The following is a 24100-nucleotide window of genomic DNA, read 5'->3' as shown; positions in this document are numbered from 1 at the left end:
TACAGTCCTTGTGCTTGTCAGGAGGGAAGAGGCGGCCAAGCTGCTGGGGAGCAGTGCCCGGAGCTTCTCTCTGCCAGCAGTGAGACGGGGTCTTCCATTTTTTCATTTGGAAAATGAAAGTGGAGTCACTCAGCTCTTATCTCCTTCCTCCCCTCCCCCTTCCTGTTCCCCTTCTCAGTGAAAGGCTGAAGGCCACAGGAAGACAGGAAGGACAAGGAGAATGTGCAAAAGAGAAAGGCATGTCACTGCTCTGCCTCTGGCCCTGCTGCCCCGGGGCCCACACCTTCCTCTCTGTCCTTGCCACGGTGCAGACTGTGATTTAGAAGGTCTAGGGGACATACGTACTACTATTTGTAATACCTTAAACAATAAAATAAAAAAAAATTAATGTTACCCCAATAAATGGAATGAAAAAAAAAAAAAAGGTCTAGGGGAGGCCTGAGAATCCACTCCAGCTGCTGGTCCCACTGGTCTGCTGAGGACACACTTCAGTTCTGGGTCCACGGGGCGTTTAGGAACCCAGGCAGCTCAGACCCCTCCAGCAGTTTTCTGCGAAGGTTCTCTGACCAGGAGTTTCACTGGATTGTAATATGGGACCCTGTCTATCGAAAGGTGGAAACGAGTCATCAGTGGGGTCAGAGGTTTCTTTTGCTTAGATCAGGGGTGGGGAATCTTTTTTCTGCCAAGGGCCATTTGGATATTTATAACATCATTTGTGGGCCATACAAATCATCTACTTAAAAATTAGCCTGCTCTATTTAGTCAAACATTTACTTAACTCACCCCTAATGCCTTGGCGGGGCCAGACCAAATGATTTCTCGGGCCTTATAGGGCCCGCGGGCCGGACATTCCCCACCCCTGGCTTAGATGATGTGGGGAAGGGTTCCCTGGGGTAACCGGTGCAGCCAATCCTCCCCATCTTTAAGATCTGCTTTAACATTCCAGGTCTGTTTTCATTTAACTGTTCCACAAATTAGCAATGGCCTCGTAGGTGAGGGCAGACCTCAGCCCTCCGGCCCTCCTCTCGGTCAGTGGCTGTGTGACCTGGGGGCAGGTGAACATGGGAAGGAGGCAGACCTGGGGGAAGCCCTGGTCCTTGGAGTGCCCAGGACAGCCTGTGTCAGGGACCCTCCATCTGACCTGGGGCAGTGGCAGCAGGAGGCAGCCTGGGGAGGCGGCAGGGGAAGCCTGCAGGGGCATTCAAGGAAGAGGTCAGAGCCAGATGGGCAAGGTTCCTGGGGAGCGGCAGGTGGGGAGGACTTTGGATTTAGCCTGTGTGACCTGGAAGCCACCTGGAGGCACTGGCTGCCTCTCATAGGGGTGGTCTTATGGAGGGGGGTGGGGGGCAGGGGGAGAAGAGGCCAACTTTAGGATCTCAGGAGGAGCAGGATTGGGCGTTGGGTGGAGGGTTTCGGGGGTGGGGCTGGGCACCTGGCAGGGCCCCCTCTGCTTGGAGGAGGGGACCAAGGAGCATGGGATAGGTTTGTAAATGGAGGGTCCGGCCTCTGATCGGGCTCCCTTTGCAGCAGGAAGCAATGCAGAGTAGCAGGGGAGCGGAGGTGGAGGCAGATAGGGTTGGTCAAAGGACATTCTTTACAGCAGTGCTTATCTGCTTACCAAGGGGGAACCAGCAAACACCAGCGAGGAGACAGGCCACACTGGATACGTGCAGTGGAGTAGTTGCCGCCTTTCAGGAGGAGCTCTGTACTAATGCATGTGGCAGAACTGACTCAGAACTTCCCTCGAAAGGGCATGTCTGAGCTGCTGAGCAGGGGAAATGGGGCTCGGGCGGGAGCTGTTCTATGTGTGACTCACCACATGAAACAAGAAGCAGAAGAAGCAGGTGATGTTAATTTTAAATGTATATTTTAGTCAACCCAATAGTTCAATCCAGAGCCCATATAAAGAGCATTTAGATAGCTCACCTTATTTTTTCCCAGTGACATTCAGGCTTACTCCACAGCGAGGTTCTGGCACAATGTGCTCCTGTTTAGAGGGTCCCTATTGACTGTTTACGTTGGAATAACATGGAGGGGCTGCTGGCCGTGGCCTCACATCTGCAGCGGAGGCTGGGACACAGCGCGGCAGGCATGCTTCCCCTGCCGCTGGCCAGGCGTGGAGCCGCTTTTCCAGATGTCTGCTTGGCTGCCTCCCTCACTTCTCTGATTCCCCGAAATAGCGCTTCTCCTGGAGGCCTGAGGCCAGCACTAGCTCCTGGCGGACAGTTGCAGCCCTTCTCTGCACCCCACGCTCCAGCCCCCCAGCCCTGCTCTGCATTTTATTCTTCCCCTGACCCCCTTCCACCACAGGTGTCATGTGTTTATCCTGTTATTGTTAGCAGCCAGGGCCAGCCCCACCAGGGCCAGGAGCTTCCCCTGAATTTCTCAATGACAGAGAGCAGTGTCTGGTCCAGAGAAGACACGCCTTGCATCTTGGGTGGATGGATGGATGGATGGATGGATGGATGGATGGATGAAAACCCCCCTCGGGATTTATCTAAGTTTTCTGTAGACTTTGAACACAAGACCCAGCAATTTGGATCGTCCATGAATCAGAGACTCTCCCAACTTCATAACTTTGATTCGAGGGGGAGCTAACATTATTATACAGTTCTCCTTAGGATTTTTTTTTCCTGTCAATTCCTAAATTATTAAAGGGGAAAATGTGATGGAGAACTCTAGTAGCAAGTGCAAGTTAAGCTGTGCTTTAAGTTTGTTTTCTAACATATCCCACACCTTTGCTTTGGTATAAAGATGGAAGCCATGTGAATTCAGGAAGAAACCAGTAAGAGGACTGAGCAACCTGACTTTATTTTTCAAAAAAGAGATTAAAGATCAAAATGAATTGGGAAAGGATTATAAGTACTGAGAAATGTGCAGGGAACATGGCTAAATGGGATCCGAAAGGAGGTTTCTCATACTCTTCAGGTCACATAGGAAACGACAGAATGAATCCCAGTTATTTTATCAGAATCAACATATTCCTTGTTTCTTACAAATTACTCAAAGTTTAAATTTCACCAGAACAGAATCTTAGGAAGCATTTGGAAACCTGGAGTCCACCCCACTCCCTGATTCAAGGAAGAAATCACGTAGTGACTAGCTTACCTACATGATGGTTTAGCAAGAAGATGTTAATAGGTAACGTCAAGAATAACCAATGGACACAGACAGTAGGGGGCATGTGCTGGGGGCGGGCGTGGGTGGGGAGAATTCAATGGGGGGGAAAGGAGACATATGTAATATTTTCAACAATAATTTAAATTTTAAAAAAAGAAAGAAAACAATCTAACAATCTATTTCTATTTTACCTAAAGTAATTACCATACACTTCCCACTTAACTCCTTCCAAATTTTTTTCAAACTTTAGTATTGGTTCCCATCACAGCATTGTACATCCCCTGAGGACGGGGGTTTAAATTTTTGCAAACGAGGAGGACATTACTTTCCAAATATGAAGATTCTTACTCGGTGGCAGGATTGCATTGCCCCATGGAAATGATTGTGAAAGCTGTTTTAATTCCCAGGTCTGGCTACCAAAACCAAAACAAAAGCAGAGTGAATGGACCCGGCTGTGTGGAGCTGTCACTGAAAAAGCAGTCTGAGTGCAGAGTGAAAGGCCCCGAACTGTGTGTTCTGAGTGGATGACGCTGAGCCCCCGGACAGTGCTCTGCAAAACAGTGAAACCAGAACCTGGCCCTGCTCACGCAGCAGACTGTCAGGCCCCAGTGCAGGGGCCGGTGTCGATCCCGGCCATGTGTGTGAGAGGCCACGGGTGAAAACGGGCTTTTTCTGTGTTCCTCGGTGTTTGTCCTCCAGGGTGCTCCTCGGAAGGCAGACACCTGGAGGGCCCAGCCCCTGCAGCATTTTGGGTTCCAGCTGTGCACCCAGTTGAAAAGGAGAGCTAGCTAACCGAGTGGGCCCCACACCAAACAACAAAACTGGAAGGGCAGTTTTTTCTTAAAGGTCCCTTTGGTGATTCTAATGCAGAGCACAGCCATTGCCCTAGGGCAGCGGTTCTCAACCTGTGGGTCGAAACGACCCTTTCACAGGAGTCGCCTAAGACCATCCTGCATATCAGATATTTACATTATGATTCATAACAGTAGCAACATTACAGTTATGAAGTAGCAACGAAAATAATTTTATGGTTGGGTCACAACATGAGGAACTGTATTTAAAGGGCTAGAAGGTTGAGAACCACTGCTCTAGGGAATTAGGTCATATTTTAAGGTAAAATAAAATGAAGACCAAGGTTTACACACCAGCTTCGCTTCGCCGTTTATTTTATTTTAAATATATTTTTTACAGAGAGGAAGGGAGAGGGATAGACAGTTAGAAACATCGATGAGAGAGAAACATCGGTCAGCTGCCTCCTGCACACGCCCAACTGGGATGTGCCCGAAACCAAGGTACATGCCCTTGACCGAAATCGACCCTGGGACCCTTCAGTCCACAGGCTGACGCTCTATCCACTGAGCCAAACAGGCCAGGGCCATTTATTAATTTTGCTCATGTGGCTATCAGTTCATCTGCTCAGAGCCCAACCTCCCGGTCTCCCCAGGAGCACCCAGGCCCCTGGGGCTGCCTTGTGCATCAGCCAGCCCAGGAGCTGGGGCACTAAGCTCAGTTTTTCCTGCTCTGAGCAGAGGACGCCCCTCAGGCCCAATCAGGAGGCTGCTAGCTCCCAGCTGGGGGAAAGGCCAGCTGGTTTTACTAAATCACCGGACCTAGGAAGTGAATAAAGCCTGTGAGGCTGGGTGCTACTGCTCAGAGGCAGTTCACCTTCTGGGAGCTTGGTGAGAGGGCGGTGCTCAGGGTGCTCCCCTGCCTGGGAAACTCCTGGGGCCCAAGAGCCCCGGCCTGGGTCCGCTGCAGGAGGAGGGGTGACAGGCCATTTCGTCGTAAGTACAGCTGCACCCCAAGAGGCAGGGGCAGACTGAAGCCAAGGCTGACGTGAGGATTGTTCCCAGGGGTCCTCAAACTACGGCCCGCGGGCCACATGCAAATACAAATATTGTATTTTTTCCCATTTTGTTTTTTTTACTTCAAAATAAGATATGTGCAGTGTGCATAGGAATTTGTTCATAGTTTTTTTTTAAACTATAGTCCGGCCTGCCAACGGTCTGAGGGACAGTGAACTGGCCCTCTGTTTAAAAAGTTTGAGGACCCCTGGTTCAGACGGTGTGGGACAGAGGTCAGTGTTGGGCAGGCTTTATTGCACAGGGTTCTCCTGGGCTCACCTCTGGATCATGTCCCCCTTGTCACAGTTTCACTCTTGCCATTTCTTATCCACTTCTAAAACCCCCAACTTGTCTGTCATCTTTTATCCCACTTTTATGAAGGTTTCCTTTCCCCCACCCTTCCCCCTTGGGAACAGGGGCTTCAGGAAGGGGGTAGTGGGGTATCAACCTTGCAAATCTCCCCGAAACAAAGCATTGGTGTGGTGTAACGTTGGGTGGTTAATTTAGCAGTGACAGTGGCCACAGCAGAATACAGGCCTAGACTCGGAGCCTTTTGGGAGGGACCCCGAGGGCTTGTTTATCAGGTCAGGTCTGAGGGTTGAGGAGGCTCCATGCACACCTGACCCTGTGAGCAGGGAGATGTGGGCCTCAGCTGTAAGTGCCATAAACCTACACAGGGCTCCTTTTTCTCTGCATCCTCGCCAGCACTTGTTGATCTGTTGATGATAGCCAGTCTGACAGGTGTGAGATGGTACCACATTGTCGTTTCGATTTGCCTCTCTCGGATGATTAGTGATTTTGAGCATGTTTTCATATGTCTCTTGGCCTTCCTTATGTCTTCTTTCGAAAAGTGTCTATTTAGGTCCGTTGCCCATTTTTTGATTGGGTTGTTTATCTTCCTTTGGTTAAGTTGTATGAGTTCCCTGTCAATATTGGAGATTAAACCCTTATTGGTGATAACATTGGCAAATATGTTCTCCCATTTCTCCCATGCAGTGGGCTTTCTTGTTGTTTTGTTGATGGTTTCTTTCGCTGTGCAAAAGCTTTTTATTTTGATGTAGTCCCATTTGTTTATTTTCTCTTTAGTTTCCATTGCCCTAGGAGCTGTATCGGTGAAGAAATTGCTTCAGCATATGTCTGAGATTTTGTTACCTTTGGATTCCTCTAGTATTTTTATGGTTTCCCGTCTTATGTTTAAGTCCTTTATCCATTTTGAGTTTATTTTTGTGTATGGTGTAAGTTGGTGGTCTAGTTTCATTTTTCTGCATATATCTGCCCAATTTTCCCAACACCATTTATTGAAGAGACTGTCTTGACTCCATTGTATGTTCTTGCCTCCTTTGTCAAATATTAATTGAGCATAGTGGTTTGGGTCGATTTCTGGGTTCTCTATTCTATTCCATTGATCTATATGTCTGTTCTTGTGCCAGTACCAGGCAGTTTTGAGAACAGTGGTTTTGTAATAGAGCTTGATATCTGGTATTGAGATCCCACCTACTTTGTTCTTCTTTCTCAGGATTGCTGCAGCTATTTAGGTTCTTTTTTTTTTTATTCCAGATGAATTTTTGGAGAGTTTGTTCTAGGTCTTTGAAATATGCCGTTGGTATTTTGATGGTGAGTGCATTGAATCTATAGATTGCTTTGGGTAGTATGGACATTTTAATGATGTTGATTCTACCAATCCATGGGCACGATATGTTCTTCCATTTATTTATGTCTTCCTCTATCTCTTTTTTCAGTGTCCTGTACTTTCCAAGTACAGGTCTTTTACCTCCTTAGTTTATTCCTAGGTATCTTAATTTTTTTGGTGCAATGGTAAATGGGATTTTTTTTTAGTCTCTTTTTTTGTAAGTTCACTTTTGGTGTATAGAAATGCCATAGATTTCTTGGCATTAATTTTGTATCCTGTTACATTGCTGAATCTTCGTGCACTGCTGGTGGGAATGCAGACTTGTGCAGCCACTATGGAGAACAGTATGGAGTTTCCTCAAAAAACTAAAAGTGGAACTCCCATTTGACCCAGTGATCCCACTTCTAGGAATACAGTGGGGCCTTGACTTACCAGTGTCCCGACTAACGAGTTTTTTGAGATACCAGCTGTCTCTCAGCTGATTTTTTGCATTGAGTTGACAGAGTAATTTGAGTTAACGAGCTCCTTAACGAGCTCCCTAACGAGCTCGGTCTTGGAACGAATTAAACTCGTAAGTCAAGGCCCCACAGTATATGCCAAGAAGCTAGAAACACCAATCAGAAAGGATATATGCACCCCTATGTTCATAGCGGCACAATTTACCATAGCTAAGATTTAGTAACAGCCTAAGTGCCCATCAGTAGATGAGTGGATTAAAAAACTGTGGTACATCTACACAATTGAATACTATGCTGTGGTAAAAAAAAGAAGGAATTCTTACCATTTGCAACAGCATGGATGGAACTGGAGAGCATTATGCTAAGCGAAATAAGCCAGTCAGAGAAAGATAAATATCACATGATCTCACTCATTTATGGAAAATAATGAACAACATAAACTTATGAACAAAAACAGATCCAGAGACAGAAAAGCATCTTTCAGACCGTCAAACCTCAGAGGGAGGGTAGGGGAGGGTGGGGGTATGGGGGAGAGATCAACCAAAGGACTTGTATGCATGCATATAAGCCTAACCAATGGACACAGACAACAGGGGTGTGAGGGCATGAGTGGGGGGGGTTGAGCGGCAATGGGGAGATAAGGACACATATGTAATACCTTAATCAATAAAATAAAATAAAATTAAAAAAAACACAAAGATCATAAAAAAACCCCTATATAATAAATGGGTGATATGCAAAGTGACCATCTTCCCTCACAAGATGGCCGCCCCCATGTGTCACAAGATGGCCATGCCCATGTCATCACAAGATGGCCACCACAAGATGGCCAGCAGGGGAGGGCAGTTGTGGGTGATCAGGCCAGTAAGAGAGGGAAGTTAGGAGCTACCAGGCCTTCAGGAGAGGGCAGTTGGGGGCAATTGGGCCAGCAGGGGAGCAGTCAGGCATTGATCAGGCTGGCAGGGGAGTGGTTAGTGGATGATTTGGCTGGCAGACAGTAGTTAGGGGCAATCAGCAGGCAGACAGGCGAGCAGTTGGGAGCCAGCAGTCCCAGATTGTGAGAGGGATGTCCGACTGCTGGTTTAGGCCCAATTCCTGTGGGGTCCCAGATTAGTGAGGGTGCAGGGTGCAGGCTGGGCTGAGGGACACTCCCCTCCCCCACCCCTCTACCCCCCAGTGCATGAATTTCATGCACCAGGCCTCTAGTAAATAAATAAACCTGCACAGGTGTGAGCCAGGGGTGGGGCATCTCTTTCCTGTCCCAGGTTTATCTTGATCAGGTGTTATTTACAGAATATTGGTTTTTGTTTTTGTTTTTTCATAAAATGGCATAACTTGTTTTGTATTTAAGGCCACTGATGAAATTTCTTTTACGCTGGTGATAAAATTGTCTATTTTTCACCTCCTCCTCAAATCCCAGACTGCTGGTCCTTTTTAGTACTATTTTCTTTGAATTTGGCAAACTATAAATAAACACCTGTCCCTTGTGTTGTTTTGAACTGGAAGGAGTTGCCTGCAGGGTTGTAGGGAATCAAGGCAGCTGGTGGCTGAGCAGAGCTACTCTAATTAAACGTGCACCAGGCGTTTCTCCAAGGATGTTCACCTGTGGATGAGCTTGCAAATGCCCAGCCCTCTGCTCTGCGTTTCCCCAAGATCCTGATGCTATCCCAGATGCAGTATGTCAGGCCCATCTTTCCTCCAGGAGACTTCTGAGAGGTCACAATTCCCTGTGGTCATGGCCAGTGCATGCCTGTCTCTTCTCTAACTGCTGTCCTGTCCTTGCCAGGTATGAATGCTGCTGTCCGTGCTGTCGTGCGCATGGGGATCTACACGGGGGCCAAGGTGTACTTCATCTATGAGGTCAGTGTCCCACGGCAGTCCTACCTTCTCTGGCTCCCAGGTATCTGTGCCTTGCACTCGCCCGGAGCTCTCACACCTGCTGGGGTCAGGCCCTGCTGACTGAAACCCAGGGCCAGCAGTGACTGCATGCTGAAGGCCAGCAGGGGAGCCCAGTCCCACCAGAGCTTACCTGGGAGGATGTGCTCCCTGGTCCAGATGTGCCTCTGTGAGATTTGTGTTGGGGAGCAAGGGGTGGAAGGCACGAAATTCCATTTTGATGTCAACTGGTCTTGCAAGATTAATGATCTCAAACTGGTTGTATTTGTAGCTCTAATTCCTTATAGAAGTGATATACGTAGAGTCACTTAAAATGGGATTGAATTCGAATACATTAAGATAATTGGGATAAATTTTCATAAAATGGCATGACTTGTTTTGTATTTAAGGCCACTGATGAAATTTTATTTACGTTGGTGATGAAATTGTCTATTTTTCACCTCCTCCTTCATGACCGCTTTGAGCTTTTCATCCTTAATGTAAAGCCCAATTCCTACTGTTTATCCGTTTTCTTCAAACTGAGGCCTCTGAAATCCAGCAGCAGTCCTGGCGATCTAGGGATGGGTGGTGTTTGGGTGGAAGGTGTCAATATAGTTTGGAGCACATGATTTATTTCAAAAATTACAAGAAAAACTGCAAGTTATGTTTAGATTTTAAATTTATAAAACATAATAAAGCTTATAAAAAGGAAAGAAGAGAATATATTTTTAAATAACTTAATTCCTTCATTATCACTGCTAGTATTTTATGCTGATTCTTCCCAATGTTATATATGGGAGAGACTGGGAGGAAATATGTACATTACTAAAATTACAGCAAAGGAATTTTGTATAGTACATTTTCTACCTACCATTGCACTCTATATGCCATGTACATCCCACAACTATTGCTTTAAATGTCTATATAATATTCTGTCATGTTGATGTCTCAATATTTACCTGGCCCTTTGTTTACTCGGTCATTCCTTTGCCAACCACTGGACTATTTGGGTCCCTGCCCATTTCTCGACTATCATAGCAAGTTCCATATTAATATCTGAGGCTCTTCTATGCTGTGCATTATTATTGTGATCCCAAGGCACTGACTGAATTGGAAGACACGGCCCTCATACTGGGTCCCAATGTGTCTCACCAGTAGTTTCTGAAGCTTGTCCCAGTCCACTCTGCACCCCCATGCGACCTCCAAAAGTGGTACCAGACCCACTGGTTCTGTGTGTGTGGCCCTCCTCTGAGTCACTGGAGTGACCTTTTACTAAAGTCATTTTCTCCTTTTGTGACGTGACTCCCATGGTCTCTGCTCATTGGTCTGAATAACCATTTATCGTTTGCTGCAAAGATGTTTCCTCCCATGCTTTGGTTTGCTTTTCTACATTGTGGTTCTGTGGGTTCGGGGTTGTGTTCAAACGGTGGGTCCCATCAAAGCAGTCCCAGACTATTGTTCTGTCATTTTCCATTTGAATGTGTTGAGGGTCAAATTGCCCTTGTGGATGTCCGTCCAGGCCCTGGCCCGGCAGCCGCTGTCTCCTGTTCACTGATGTGGAATGAGCACATGAGACACAGGGCCACGGGCACCACTTTGCTGGCTCCCCTCCCTTTGATGTTTGAGTTTGCACTCAGATGACTGTTCCACTTCTGCTGAGGAGCGTGCATGCATGTGCCCAGCTTCCTCTGCCCTTTTATTTTATTTTGGGGAGGGGAGGGCATTGCATTCTGCCTTTGAACTGGAGAGAAGACTCCACACCTCCCTGATGGCAATTCCTAACATGTGAACGTGGCTTTAAAAGTCTCTGGGGGGTTGGAGCACTCTCAGGTCAGCTTCTTGTTCTAATTAACAAAATGTTTTCAGCTTTGCTGAAGACGAATTTACTTAGACTTGTGGTGTACAGCATGCTCCCCTGGAAACCTTTGATTGCACTGGCTGCTGCTCCGTCAGTGTCTGTGGCCCTCCCCGGTGATGCTGCGGCCGTGCTGAGCTGGAGATCCCTCCCCACAGGACGCACTTGGTCTTCATGATGACTTTGCAGTGTGTGCAGGGAAGGGAAGGAAGTCATTTCAGTTATTTTATGCTTAAAAGAACTGACTCATCCTCCTGGACAGTTTGCTGGGAAGAGAGCTCAAATCCCACATCAAACACCCCCCAAAAAATTTCTGGAGACTTTTTTTTATGTTTTTATTGATTTCAAGAGGAAGGGAGAGGGAGACAGGGATAGAAACATTAATGATGATAGTCATTGATTGGCTGCCTCCTGCACACCCCCCTACTAGGGACTGAGCCTGCAACCCCAGATTGTGTCCTGACCAGGAATCAACCACTGAGCAACACTGGCCTGGCTGGAGACATTTTGATTGTCCTGTTATGAAGGGTGGAGGCCAGGGATGCTGCGCAACATCACACAATGCACAGGACAACCCCCAACAAGGAATTATCTTGCCTAAATGTCAGTAATGCTGAGGTCCAGAAACCTGCGTTAAACCAAAGGCCAAATCTGTATTGGTTGGTTTGAATGTTGGTAATCTGATGGGGCTAGAGCTGATGGCTGTGTGCCTGTCCAATGTTTGAGTACTGGACCTGACCGTCAGATTTTAAGAGTTTTGTTGCGTGTGATTTATTTTTAATATTTTTTTCAATCATAATTGACAGAAAATATTATATTAGTTTTAGGTGTACAACACAGTGGCTAGACATTTATATAACTTGAAAATGATCACCCTGATAAACCTATTACAAACTGACATGATACAGAGTTATTATAATATTATTCCCTGTGCTGTACACGACATCTCTGTGACCATTTTTATAACTGGCAATTTGTACTTCTTAATTCCTTCATCTTTTTCACCCATCTCCCAGCCCTCCTCCTATCCCACAAGACAATCAAAATGTTCTCTGTATCTATGAGTTTGTTTTTTTTAGCTTGTTCATTTATGTTGATTTTTAGATTCCACATATAAGTCAAATCATATGGTATTTGTCTTTCTCTGTCTGACTTATTTCACTCAGCATAATACCCTCTAGGTCAGTGGTTCTCAACCTTCTGGCCCTTTAAATACAGTTCCTCATGTTGTGACCCAACCATAAAATTATTTTCATTGCTACTTCATAACTGTAATGTTGCTACTGTTATTAATCGTAATGTAAATATCTGATACGCAGGATGGTCTTAGGCGACCCCTATGAAAGGGTCGTTCGACCGCCAAAGGGGTCGTGACCCACAGGTTGAGAACTGCTGCTCTAGGTTCATCCATGTTGTCACAAATGACAAGATTACAATCTTTTTTATGGTTGAGTAATATTCATTGTATATATACTAGAGGCCCGGTGCACAGATTTGTGCATGGGATTCCTCAGCCTGGCCTGTGCCCTATTACAATCCGGGACCCCTTAGGGGGATGTCAGACTGCCAGTTTTGGGTGATCCCTGCCAAGCCTGCGCGGACTGGGCGAAACCTGCAACCCAGCATCCCCTGAGGGATGTAGCAGTGCTGAAGCAGCAGGCAGCTGGGGAGGAGCCCTAGCTGGGGCCAGGCACTGCGCCGCTGCCACTCATCCTGGCCCCGCTGCGCCTGCCACTGCCACTTGGTAGTGCTGCCGCAGAGGTGTGAGAGGCTCCTGCTGCCGCAGCTGCACTCACCAACAGCCTGGCTTCTGGCTGAGTGGCGCTCCTGTTGTGGGAGCTCACTGACCACCAGGGGGCAGCTCCTCTATTGAGCGCCTGCCCCCTGCTGGTCAGTGCACATCATAGCAACTGGTCGACTGGTCGTTCTGGTTGTTCCGGCCATTCAGCCATAACGATCGCTTAGGCTTTTATATGCATAGATACCACATCTTTTTAATTTTATTTATGTTTATTTTTTATTGAATTTTGGGGTGACTGGTTAATAAAATTATATAGGTTCCAGATGGGCAATTCTATAATACATCATCTGTGTATTGTATTTTGTGTTCACCATCCCAACTCAAGTTTCCTTCCACCACCATTTATCCCCCCTGTACCACATCTTTCTTATCCATTTCTCTATCAATAGGTACTTAGGTTCCTTCTATATCTTGGCTATTGTAAATAATGCTACAACTGAACATAGGGGTGCATATGTCTTTTTGGGTTAGTGTTTTGAGTTTCTTCAGATAAATACCCAGAAGTGGAATTGTTGGGTCATACAGTAGTTCTATATTTAACCTTTTGAGGAACCTCCTTACTGTTTTCCATAGTGGTTGCACCAATTTACATTCTCAATAGTGCACAAGGGTTCCCTTCTCTTCCCATCCTCATCAGCACTTACTGGTTTATTAGTGACTAGAGGCCCAATGCACAAAATTCATGCTAGAGTAGGCCTTCCTTCCCCAGCTGCCGGCACCGGCTTCCCTCTGGCACCCAAGACCTGGGCTTCCCTCCAGCCACCAGCAGGCACTGGGGACCTGGGCTTCCCTCTGGCCGCTGGCAGGCACCTGGGACTCAGGCTTCCCTCGCAGCCCCAGTTTCATCCGGAAAGACATCTGGTCTAATTAGCATATTATGCTTTTATTATTATAGATAGCCATTCTGAAGGTGTTAGGTAGTATATCATTGTAGTTTTCATTTGCATTTTTCTGATGATTAGTGATGTTGAGTATCTTTTCATGGCTATTGGTCATCTGTATGTCCTCTTTGAAGAAGTATCTATTCAAGTCTTCTGCCCATTTCCTAATTGGATTGTTTGTGTTTTGGGTGTTACATTGTATGAATTCCTTATATATTTTTAATATTAGCCCCTTATCAGATGTATCACTGGTGAATATCTTCTTCCATTTAGTAACTTATCTTTTCATGTTGTTGATGATTTTCTTTGCTCTGCAAAAATTTTGTAATTCCATATATTTTTCTTTTGTTTTCTTTGCCTGGGGAGACATATGCAAAAAATATTGCTAAGAGCAATGTCAAAGAGTTTACTGCCTTTGTTTTCATCTAGGACATTTTTGTCTAGGAGTTTTATGGTTTTGGGTCTTACATTTAAGTTAATACACTTTGAGTTTATAACAAGAAACATGACTATAATGGTGTAAGAAAGAAGTCTATTTTTGCATGTATCTGTCTAATTTTCCCAAAATCATTTTGTTGTTGTTGGTCGTTAATCCTCACCTAAGGATATTTTTCTATTGATTTTTTTAGAGTGGAAGGGAGGGGAAGAAACAGAGAGAGAGAGAGAGAGAGAGAGAAGCATGGATCTGAGAGAGACACATCAATTGGTTGCCTCCTGCACGTGCCCCCACTGGGGTGAGGATAGAGCCTGTAACTGGGATATGTGCCCTTGACCGGAATTGAACCTGGCACTCTAACCACTGAGCCAAACCAGCTAGGACCCAACATCATTTATTGAAGAGACTGTCTTTACCTCATTGTGTAGATTTGCCTTCTTTGTCATGATTAATTGACCACACAGATGTGGGTTTATTTCTGGGCTCTCTATTCCACTCCTTTGAGCTACATGTCTGTTTTTATGACAGTACCATGCTGTTTTCTTTCCTTTTTTTTATTTACATTTTTTTAAAATAATTCTTTATTGCTGAAAGTATTACATATGTCCCTGTTTTTCCCCCATTGGCCCCCTCCAGTCCATCCCCCTGCTCCAGGCCTTCAGCACCCTATGGTCTGTGTCCATTGGTTATTCATATATGCATACAAGGTCTTTGGTTGATTACCTCCCAGCCACCCACCCTCCCCTGCCTTCCCTCTGAGATTTCACACTCTTTCCATGCTTCCATGTCTCTGGATCCACTCTGTTCATCAGTTAATTTTGTTACTTAGATTCCACATAAGATTGTGATCATATGATACTTGTCTTTCTCTGGCTTATTTCACTTAGCATGATACTCTCCAGGTCCCTTCATGCTTTCTCAAAGGGTAAGTGATTCTTTTTTTTTTACTGCTTCATAATATTCCATGGTATAAATATACTACAGCTTTTTTATCCACTCATCTACTGATGGGCACTTGGGCTGTTTCCAGATCTTAACAATTGTAAATTGTGCTGCTATGATCATAGGGTTGCATACATTCTATATATATATATTGATTGATTTCAGGCAGGAAGGGAGAGGGAGAGATAGATAGAAACATCAATGATGAGAGAGAATCATTGACCGGCTGCCTCCTGCACGCCCCCCACTGGGGATCGAACCCACAACACAGGCATGTGCCCTTGACCAGAATCGAACCCGGGACCCTTCAGTTCACAGGCCGACACTCTACCCACCGAGCCAAACCGGCCAGGGCCATACATTCTTTCTGTTTGGTGATTCGGATTTCTTAGGATATATTGCTAGAAGTGGGATTACTGGGTCAAATGGCAGTTTCATATTTAATTTTTTGAGGAAACGCCATACTGTTTTCCACAGTAGCTGCACCAGTCTGCATTCCCACCAGCAGTGCAGAAGGGTTCCCTTTTCTCCACATCCTCGCCAGCACTTGTCATTCCTTGATTTGTTGATGATAGCCACTCTGACAGGTGATACCACATTGTCGTCCTAATTTGCATCTCTTTAATCGTAAGTGACTTTGAGTTTTGTGGGCTTTTTTTTCATAAGTCTCTTGGCTATCTGTATGTCCTCTTTGGAGAAGTGTCTATTTAGGTCCTTTGCCCATTTTTTATAGATTGCCTTCCTTTTGTTAAGTTGTATGAGTTCCTTATATATTTTGGATATTAACCCTTTATCAGATGTATCATTGCCAAATATGTTCTCCCACACAGTGGGCTCTCTCTTCATTTTGTTGGTGAGTACCATGCTGTTTCAGTGATTATGACCTTGTATAGTTTGCTATCAGGTAGCATGACATGTCCAACTGTGCTTTTCTTTCTCAAGGCTGCTCTGGCCATTCAGGATATTTTGTGGTTCCATATAAATTTTAAGATTATTTCTTCCAGTTCTGTAAATAATGCCATTGGTGCTTTGATTCTGTGGATTGTTTTGGGTAATATGGACATTTTAACAATCTTAATTCTTCTTATCAATGAGTACAGTATATGCCTCCATTTATTTGTATCTTCTTCAGTTTTGTTCTTCAGTGTCTTATAGTTTAACTAGAGGCCCAGTGCATGAAATTTGTGCATGCGGGGGTCCGCTCAGCCCGGCCTGTACCCTCTCGCAATCCAGAACATCCCTCTCACAATCCAGAACCCCTGGATCCTAACTGCTCACCTGCCTGCCTGCCTGATCGCCCCTAACTGCTCTGCCTGCCTGCTTCATCACCCTAACCCCTCTGCCTGCATGCCTCATCACCCCTAGCCACTTTTCCTGCTTGCCTGCCTGCCTGATGCCCCTAACTGCTTGCCTGCCTGATCACCCCTAACCACTTGCCTGCCTGCCTGATTGCCCCTAACTACTCTGCCTACCTACCTGATTGCCCCTAACCCCTCTGCCTGCCTGCCTGATCACCCCTAACCACTCTGCCTGCCTGCCTGATGCCCCTAACTGCTCTGTCTGCCTCATCACCCCTAACCACTCACCTGCCTGCCTGATGCCCCTAACTGCTTGCCTGCCTGCCTGATCGCCCCTAACCACTCTGCATGCATGCTTGATTGCCCTTAACTGCCTCTGCCTTGGCCCCTGCCACCCCAGCTTTGTCCAGAAGGACGTCCAGAAGGTCATTCAGCTGTCTGGTCTAATTAGCATATTAGGCTTTTATTATTATAGACTAGAGGCCCGGTGCACAATAATTTGTGCACTCGGGGGAGGATGGGGGTCCCTCAGCCCGGCATGTGCCCTCTCACAGTCTGGGACCCCTCGGGAGATAACGACCTGCTGGCTTAGGCCTGCTCCCGGGTGGCAGAGGGCAGGCCCAATCCCTAGGTGCAGCCCCTGGTTGGGCTCAGAGCAGGGCTGATTGGGGAGTTGGGGCACCGCCCCCTGTCATGCATAGAGCAGGGCGGATCGGGAGGTTGCGATGCCACCCTCAGTCACGCTCAGGGTAGGGCCGATTAGGGGGTTGGGGCACTGCCCCCTGTCACACTCAAGGCAGGGTCGATGGGGAGGTTGCGGTGCCATCCCCTGTTATGCACAGAGCAGGGCCAATCAGGGGGTTGGGGTGCTGCCCACTGTCACTCACAGAGCAGGGCCCATCAGGGGGGTTGGGGCTCCGTACCCTGTCACGCACAGAGCAGGGTCGATCAGGGGGTTGGGGAGCTCCCCCCTGTCACGCACAGAGCAGGGCCGATCAGGGAGTTGAGGAGCTCCCCCCTGTCACTCACAGAGTAGGGCTGATAGGGGAGTTGGGGCACCGCCCCCTGTCACACTCAGAGCAGGGCGGATCGGGGGTTGGGGCGCTGCACCCTGTCACACTCAGGGCAGGGCTGATGGGGAGGTTATGGCTCTACCCCCTCACACACAGAGCAGGGCCCATGGGGGGGGGGGTTGGGGCATTGCCCTCTATCACCCACAGAGCAGGGCCGATCAGGGGGTTGGGGCACCGCACCCTGTCACACTCAGGGCAGGGCCGATGGGGAGGTTATGGCTCTACCCCGTCACACACAGAGCAGGACCCATTGGGGGTGGGGGGGGTTGGGGTGCCACACCCTGTCACACACAGAGCAGGGCCGATCAGGGGGTTGGGGCACTGCAGCCTGTCACACACAGAGCTGCAGGGCGATCAGGGGGTTGGGGAGCTCCCTCCTATCAGGCACAGAGCAGGGCTGATCAGGGGGTTGGGGCACCTTCCCTGGTCACACACACAGCAGGGCGGATAGGGAGGTTGTGGCCCCGCCCCCTATTACACACAGAGCCACAGGGCAATCAGGGGGTTTGGGCGCTGCCCCCTGTCACGCTGATCCCAGTGCCGGGAGGCCTCTTGGCTCCACTGATCCCGGTGCTGGGAGGCATATTACCCTTTTACTATATAGGATAGAGGCCTGGTGCATGGGTGGGGGCCGGCTGGTTTGCCCTGAAGGGTGTTCTGGATCAGGGTGGGGGTCCCCACTGGGGGGAGGGGCTGAGGGCTGTTTTCAGGCTTGCGGGTGACTGAAGCTCCCAACCACTCCTTTTTTTCCTTTTTATTCTGGGCCAGCTTTAGCTCTGAGGCTTGGCTCCAGCTCTTAGGCCTCAGCTCCTGAAAGCAGGTATCTGGTTTGTTTGGGTTCTATAATCGAAACACTGTTTCAACTCCAGCTCTGAGATCCCGGCTGGCTGAAAGCAGGTTTCTGGGGTTTTGTTTAGCTTCTATATTTGTAACAATGTTTCAAACTGCAAGCGCGGCAGGTGGGGAACGTTGGAGTCCTCCATCACTGAAGCAAGCAAGCCTCATGTTCTCTTCAAGCTGCCTGGCTGCCGACCGCCATCTTGGCTGGCAGTTAATTTGCATATCGCCCTGATTAGCCAATGGGAAGGGTAGCGGGTTGGGTACGGCTAATTACCATGTTTCTCTTTTATTAGATAGGATGCTTGATGTTGTCCCAGAGGTCCCATAAACTTTCATTATTTAAAACATTTTTTCTTCTCTCTGTTCTGATTGGGTGTTTTCTGCTACCTTGTCTTCCAAACCTCTGATTTAGTCCTCTGTTTCGTCTAATGTGCTGTAGCATCATTTCAGTTATTGTATTCTTATTTCTGGTTTCTTTATGTAAATTCTCACTGAGATTATTTACTGCTAAGTTCATTGAGTATCCTTATAACTATGTTAAACTATAACTGATAGATTACTTGCCTCGATTTCATTTAGTTTTTTTCTGGAGTTGTGTCCTGTTCTTTTACTTGGGGGATGCTTCTTTGTCTCCTTATTTTGGCTGAGTCCCTGTGTTCGTTTCTTTGTATTAGGTAGAACTGCTACATCTCCCTGTCTTAGCAGAGTGCCCTTATTTAGTAGGCATTCTGTGGGGCTCAATGGTGAGTCTGTCTGATCACCTGAGCCATGTGCTCCAGGGTGGCCTTTGTGTGGGTTTTGTGTATAGTTGAGCCTTGATTGCTATGGGCATGTCTGTGTTGCATTGACCTTCAGGCAGACTGGCTATTTGGGCTGCCCATGACTACAGTGGATGAGTTGTTGTGCAGGGCCCAACCCCAGAGAATGGGAATCACTTTATCAGAGCTCTCTGTGCTAGCCAAGTCCACCCCTTGTGTATGTCATTTGTGGAGCTGGTTGGGTGGTGTTCTGATGTGGTCTAAAGCTGGCTACCAGGTGTGTTAGTTCTGGAGCTTCTTAAGAGAGGCTCCAGTGCAGGTTAAGGTCAGCCACCACTTGTGCCTGGCTTGGGGCTCTCAGTTGGAACTACAAAGTCATCTGCATTGGTTGTCACTTGTGCTGGGCTTGGAGGTATTTGGGAGTTGCTATGCGGTCAACCAAGGTCGACTGACAGTAGTGCTCCAATTGAGACCCTTTGGTGGACCTCGTGATGTGAGTTGAGGCTTTCTGGTCGCTAGCCTTTAGGAGGTTATCAATGATGGTTTTTCTATAATTTGGTTGTATTTTGATATGGTCATGGGGGGAGGTGAGCACAGCATTTACCTACCCTGCCATCTTGACTGGAAATCTGTTTGCTTGTTTTTTATTGGCACTCTGGCTTGTGGCTGTCTGTCTGTGTTCTGGCAGATATTTAGATGTATCCCGGCCAGTATCTACCAGACTCCCACATTTTAAAACAAAGGCATTGAGATGGAACACATCATCTGGGGTGCCCATGTCTACAAAGCTTTGAGCTCCTATTCTCAACTAGGACAGGAGGGCTGCAGGCTCCACTTCCCTCATAGGTAAAGGGGTCTTCCTCCTATGACTTGTGGGGGCTGCATTCAAGTCCTCTCTGCAGGAGGTGCCCTCTGCTTCCTGCCCCTTCCAGCAGGGGGCAGTGAGGAGGCCTGAGTCTGAGCAGCCCCATCTCCGCTAGGGAAATCCAGGATATTCTACAGTTACTCCATAGGGAAGATGCCATGGTTCTAATTTTCATACTAACTGTTTTATTGGTAATTGGCACATTTGATGGAGGGCATCCCAGGGCGTCCCACTGATTGCAGCGAGTGTGACTTGGCCCTAGGAGTGATCAGGTCTTTGACGTCCTTGGATATGGAGGGGAAAGGGCACAGCTTGCAGATAGAAGCACTTGCGCTGGAATCGCTTGTCTAGAGGTGATGCAATGCTTCTGGTGACACCCTGCCCCCCACTCTTAAAGAGAGAGAACTTCTAGTGAGCGGAAGGGTTTCAGTGTCCGCCCTCCCTAGGGGCTCACCCAGTCCCCTCTCAGCCCCACAGGACTTTGCACTGGGGTTCAGTATTATCTCATTGAATTGAAATCGTTTGGGTGTCATCATCTCTTCTTGAGAGATGTAATGAACCTGTATCTGCTATTCTAAAATATGTCTAAATCTGCCAGTTTTTCCCAAGTCATTTGGGCAGCAAACCTGAGTGACGCTGCGTGCAGTCCTTTCTTGCCCACCCTGTGACTGTCCCTCAAATGGGAGGAGGTGACTCCCCTCGAGACAGTGCCAGCCCACACATGCTACATTGTCTGTGGTGCTTAGGGTTCCAGTTCTGGCACATCTGCCACCCCATGAGTTTTGGGATGTGATTATGAACCTACATACACATCCCAGTGTCATGTCAGGGGATAAATAAACTAAACTTCTGGCCCTGTTTCCTCATCTGTCCAGTGGAAATCTTATTTACCTTCCTGCACTTGGAAAGCATTGAGCACAAGCTGGGCAAAGGGGGTGTGGGGCTGCGGGGTGGGGTGTGATGTGTGTGCCTTTGACTCCATTGGTTTCCTCCAGGCACAGAATCTGGAGAATGTGGGCTCTGATCTGCATTCACTTCTCTAAAATCCCTCTCAGAGCTGCAGCTGTGTCCACATGTTCTGCTGTCTGGGTCCTGCGCTAACGGACAGGGTTGCCTTCTACACCACTCACCAGCGCGCTATTGGCATTTGTAGGGGATGATGGGAGGGTGGTGGTGGGGTGTCATGAAGGGCCGGTTGCTTACGCAGCAGTCACCAACCTTTTGGACCTCATGGACCACCTCACTGGTGGTCTGTGACCACTGGTTGGTGACCGCTGGCTTAGAGCATCCCTGCCTCTGCCCTGAGAAGCCAGCACCCCACAGTCAGAAATGTCTATTGACACTCAGGTGTCCCTCCTGAGCCAACTCTTCCTCCTGGGGGGCCACTGCCCCAGATCTATTTGGGTTCAAATTTAGGAGATGTTTGGTTTTATTTTTTAAAACATCATTCAGTAACTTATCCAACATGTTTATCCATTTATAGTCCAGTTTTTTGGTTTTTTTGTGTTGTTGTTTGGTAATCCTCCCTCACCCAAGGATATGTTTATTGATTTTAGACAGAAGGAGAGAGAGAGAGAGAGAGAGAGAGAGAGAGAGAGAGAGAGAGAGAGAGAGAGAGAGAAACATCGATGTGAAAGAGAAACATCAATCTATTGCCTCCCATATATGCCCCAACCAGGGATCTAACCCACAACGTTTTTGTGTACAGGACAATACTCCAACCAACTGAGCCACTCGGGCAGGGCCATTTATGGTCTAGTTTTTAAGTCTAGCTAGAGTTTTTAAAGTGACCCACACATTAAAACAATCAGCATTAATTATTGAAATGAAGGGGTTGGGATTTTCTTTTTGAGCAGAAAATGTATGGAAAGTGTATCAATCCAAAAACACGGGTGTTTCTGCTGAAGGTCTGGCACCGATTTGTTCTATCTGGCTGGGCGAGCGGTGAATCTGGGGCAGCACTACGTGTGCTGCCTGCCGAGCCCTTGGGCGCCCTTCGGGGACCGGCGGGGTGGGGTGCAGTTAAGCCGATCTTTCCACTTACTGAGCCAGTTGTTGATTTTTTGTTTACCTTTGAGGCTAGGACATTTTCCCCTTAGAAACGTACAAGTAAGTGCCTTTACCTAATTGGCGATGGAGAGGGCAAGCACATCACATGTCTTTGCAGAAGACTGCACTGGGGAGGCCTGCCCTGGGCTTGGGCGGATCAGACAGACAAGGCGGGGGAGCCCTAAGTGACCTGCTGGCGCTGTCTTGTGATTTAGTGTAATACATGGGTTCAGAATCCCATTGGCTAAAGGGGCTTCTGCAGACTTGGGAAATCATTATCATTGCAGCTCTTCAGATGTGACTCCCGGGAAAGCCTTCCCTCTGAAATACCTGGACAGCTGGGCGCTCAGGGAAGGCGCTGGTGAGTGTCAGAGGCCTCGCCTGTCCCTGTCCTCCCAGCATTGAGGAGAGGCTGGGAACAGTGCCCATCACTGTCCGCAGCCGCTCCTCTTGGTGTTAAAAAGGAGGCGTTCTACCTGTGAGAGAGTCAGAATGTCCTATTGTTGAAGAAGAAGGGCATTGGGACAGCCTCAGGAGCCAGCCGTCTGGCTTTCCCAGGCTGGCTCAGGGTCCCGCTCAGTGAGTGGCTTTCTTACTGGGGCTCTCTGCAGACTGTTTTTCTTTTTCTCCCCCTCCCTCCTCCCTATCTCCTTCCCTCTCCATCTCCCCCTCCCTTCCTCCCTCCCTTCCTTGCAAGCTTGAATAACCACATGTAATCCAAGCTGCACTGGGCTGGGACACTGATCACGATGGCCTGACTTACACACTAATAAATCAGTTTTAATTGTCAGTTACTAGATTGGCATCATTCCCCCTTCCTAACAGAAACCCTCTCTCTGCCATGGGGCTCATTATTTCTCTTCTGAGATATGATGTGCCACCTGCTGTCAGTTTTTATTTTTATTTTTAATCCTCGCCCGAGAATATGTTTTTATTGATTTTAGAGAGAGAGGAAGTGAGAGGGAGAGAGAAAAAGATCCATGTGAGAGAGAAATATCTATTGGCTGCCTCCCATATGCACTCACAATCTGGATATGTGCCCTGACCGAGAACCAAACCCACGACCTTTCAGTATACTATACGGGATGATGCTCCAACCAACCTAGCCACACTGGCCAGGGCTTTGGTCGCAGTTTTTAAAGTGAGAAATGTTATGTTGTGTCCAAACAAAATAACAGCAACACGAAAATCCTCCGCCTTTTCCAAGGAGGGCAGCGCAGGGAGACCTGTCGGCCACCCCTCCCCACGGGGGTTAGAGATCTGGTTCCACCTGTGCCTTGGACCCTGTGGGCAGGGTTGGGTGCTTATGTTCCCTGAAGGGACCAAGAACAGGTTAGAATGTCAGGGTTGTCTGGGGACTCAACCTGCATCCCCCCGGCATGCAGGGTTGTCTGGGGACTCAACCTGGTTGTGCATCCTTTTCTCACCCCTCTTGTCACCACCTCCACCTCCCCCAATGATTCCCTGAAGGCCAACCAAGCAAGGTGACCAGAATCGCACGTTTCATCTCCTGGAGGGCTTACTGTTTCTGCATTTTAACTTCCTTAAAGGGAAAGCTACTCACCCATGAAATGTCTGTCTAAAAATAGTCACAGAGATGCTCCAATGTCCAGTTCACTGTCTCTCTGGTAGCTGATGGGCGGATGTTTATGCTAAACTCCTCCCGCCCCGCCCCTCCCCTGCAGGCACATTCCAAGGTTGGTTGAGTTTCTTAAGCTAATGCATGAAAGGCAGGTGACCTCGGTCCCTGCACTACCTCCCTTTCCACGGGAACCTTGGCTGGTGCGCACCTGGAACAGTGAGCAATAATGAGGACAGTGCTAGCTCCCAGCTGGATGCTTCCTGTGGTGCCTGTGACGTGGTCCTCACGCCATCAGCATGGTGCTCTTGACTTCAGACTATATCGAGTGACTGCCAACATTTAGTGTTCAAATCTCAGAGTGGTCATCTCCCTGCCCCCCTCCTCCCCATCCCCCCTGCCTCCGCCTTGGCCCACCTCCCCCACTGCTATCACCATGGGCTGATTAAATGCTTGACTGTGAGGTGACAGGCTCTCTCTGCTCTAGAGGCTGGGGACTGGCTCCGTCCTGCTGTGGCTTTCAGTTTGTGACTTGCTTGGAATTGTGCATGTTAGCTGTAGCTTCAAGAAATCCAGGAATGCCAGGGGGATCAATAAGTCATGTTGGTTTATTCCTGGGATTCCACAAGCCCAGGGATTGGGCTGTACAATGACCTGTGTTGTTCTGACATGTTTGAAGATTTTTGAGTTGATTAATCATGACAAGGACAAATCCAAAGGCTACACAGGCATTTTCCCTGAAGTCATGAAATCAATGAGCATAGTTCCCTGGACCAGAACGTTTGTGCCTTAGAAC

General features: G+C 47.8%; 1 protein-coding gene across 3 annotated transcripts in view; it reads left to right on the top strand.

The window, feature by feature from the left end:
* LOC118672725 (phosphofructokinase, platelet) overlaps positions 1 to 24100 on the top strand; it is a 63156-nt gene that overhangs the window by 4912 nt on the left and 34144 nt on the right. For 2 of the 3 annotated variants that reach the window (XR_004973198.1, XM_036342429.1), the window contains exon 2: positions 8839 to 8912. The exons of the other annotated variant lie outside the window; for it this stretch is intronic. Coding sequence is in view for 1 of the 2 variants with exons in the window: in XM_036342429.1 (XP_036198322.1) it covers positions 8839 to 8912 (74 nt within the window). In the remaining variant the exon portion in view is untranslated. The remainder of the gene's footprint in view (positions 1 to 8838; positions 8913 to 24100) is intronic. 3 annotated transcript variants of the gene reach the window in all.

Source organism: Myotis myotis, unplaced genomic scaffold (genome assembly GCF_014108235.1).
Source record: "Myotis myotis isolate mMyoMyo1 unplaced genomic scaffold, mMyoMyo1.p scaffold_m19_p_1, whole genome shotgun sequence".
NCBI classification, from domain to species: Eukaryota; Metazoa; Chordata; class Mammalia; order Chiroptera; family Vespertilionidae; genus Myotis; species Myotis myotis.
The sequence above is the reverse complement of the archived record's forward strand: the minus strand, read 5'-3'. Positions and strand labels throughout refer to the sequence as shown.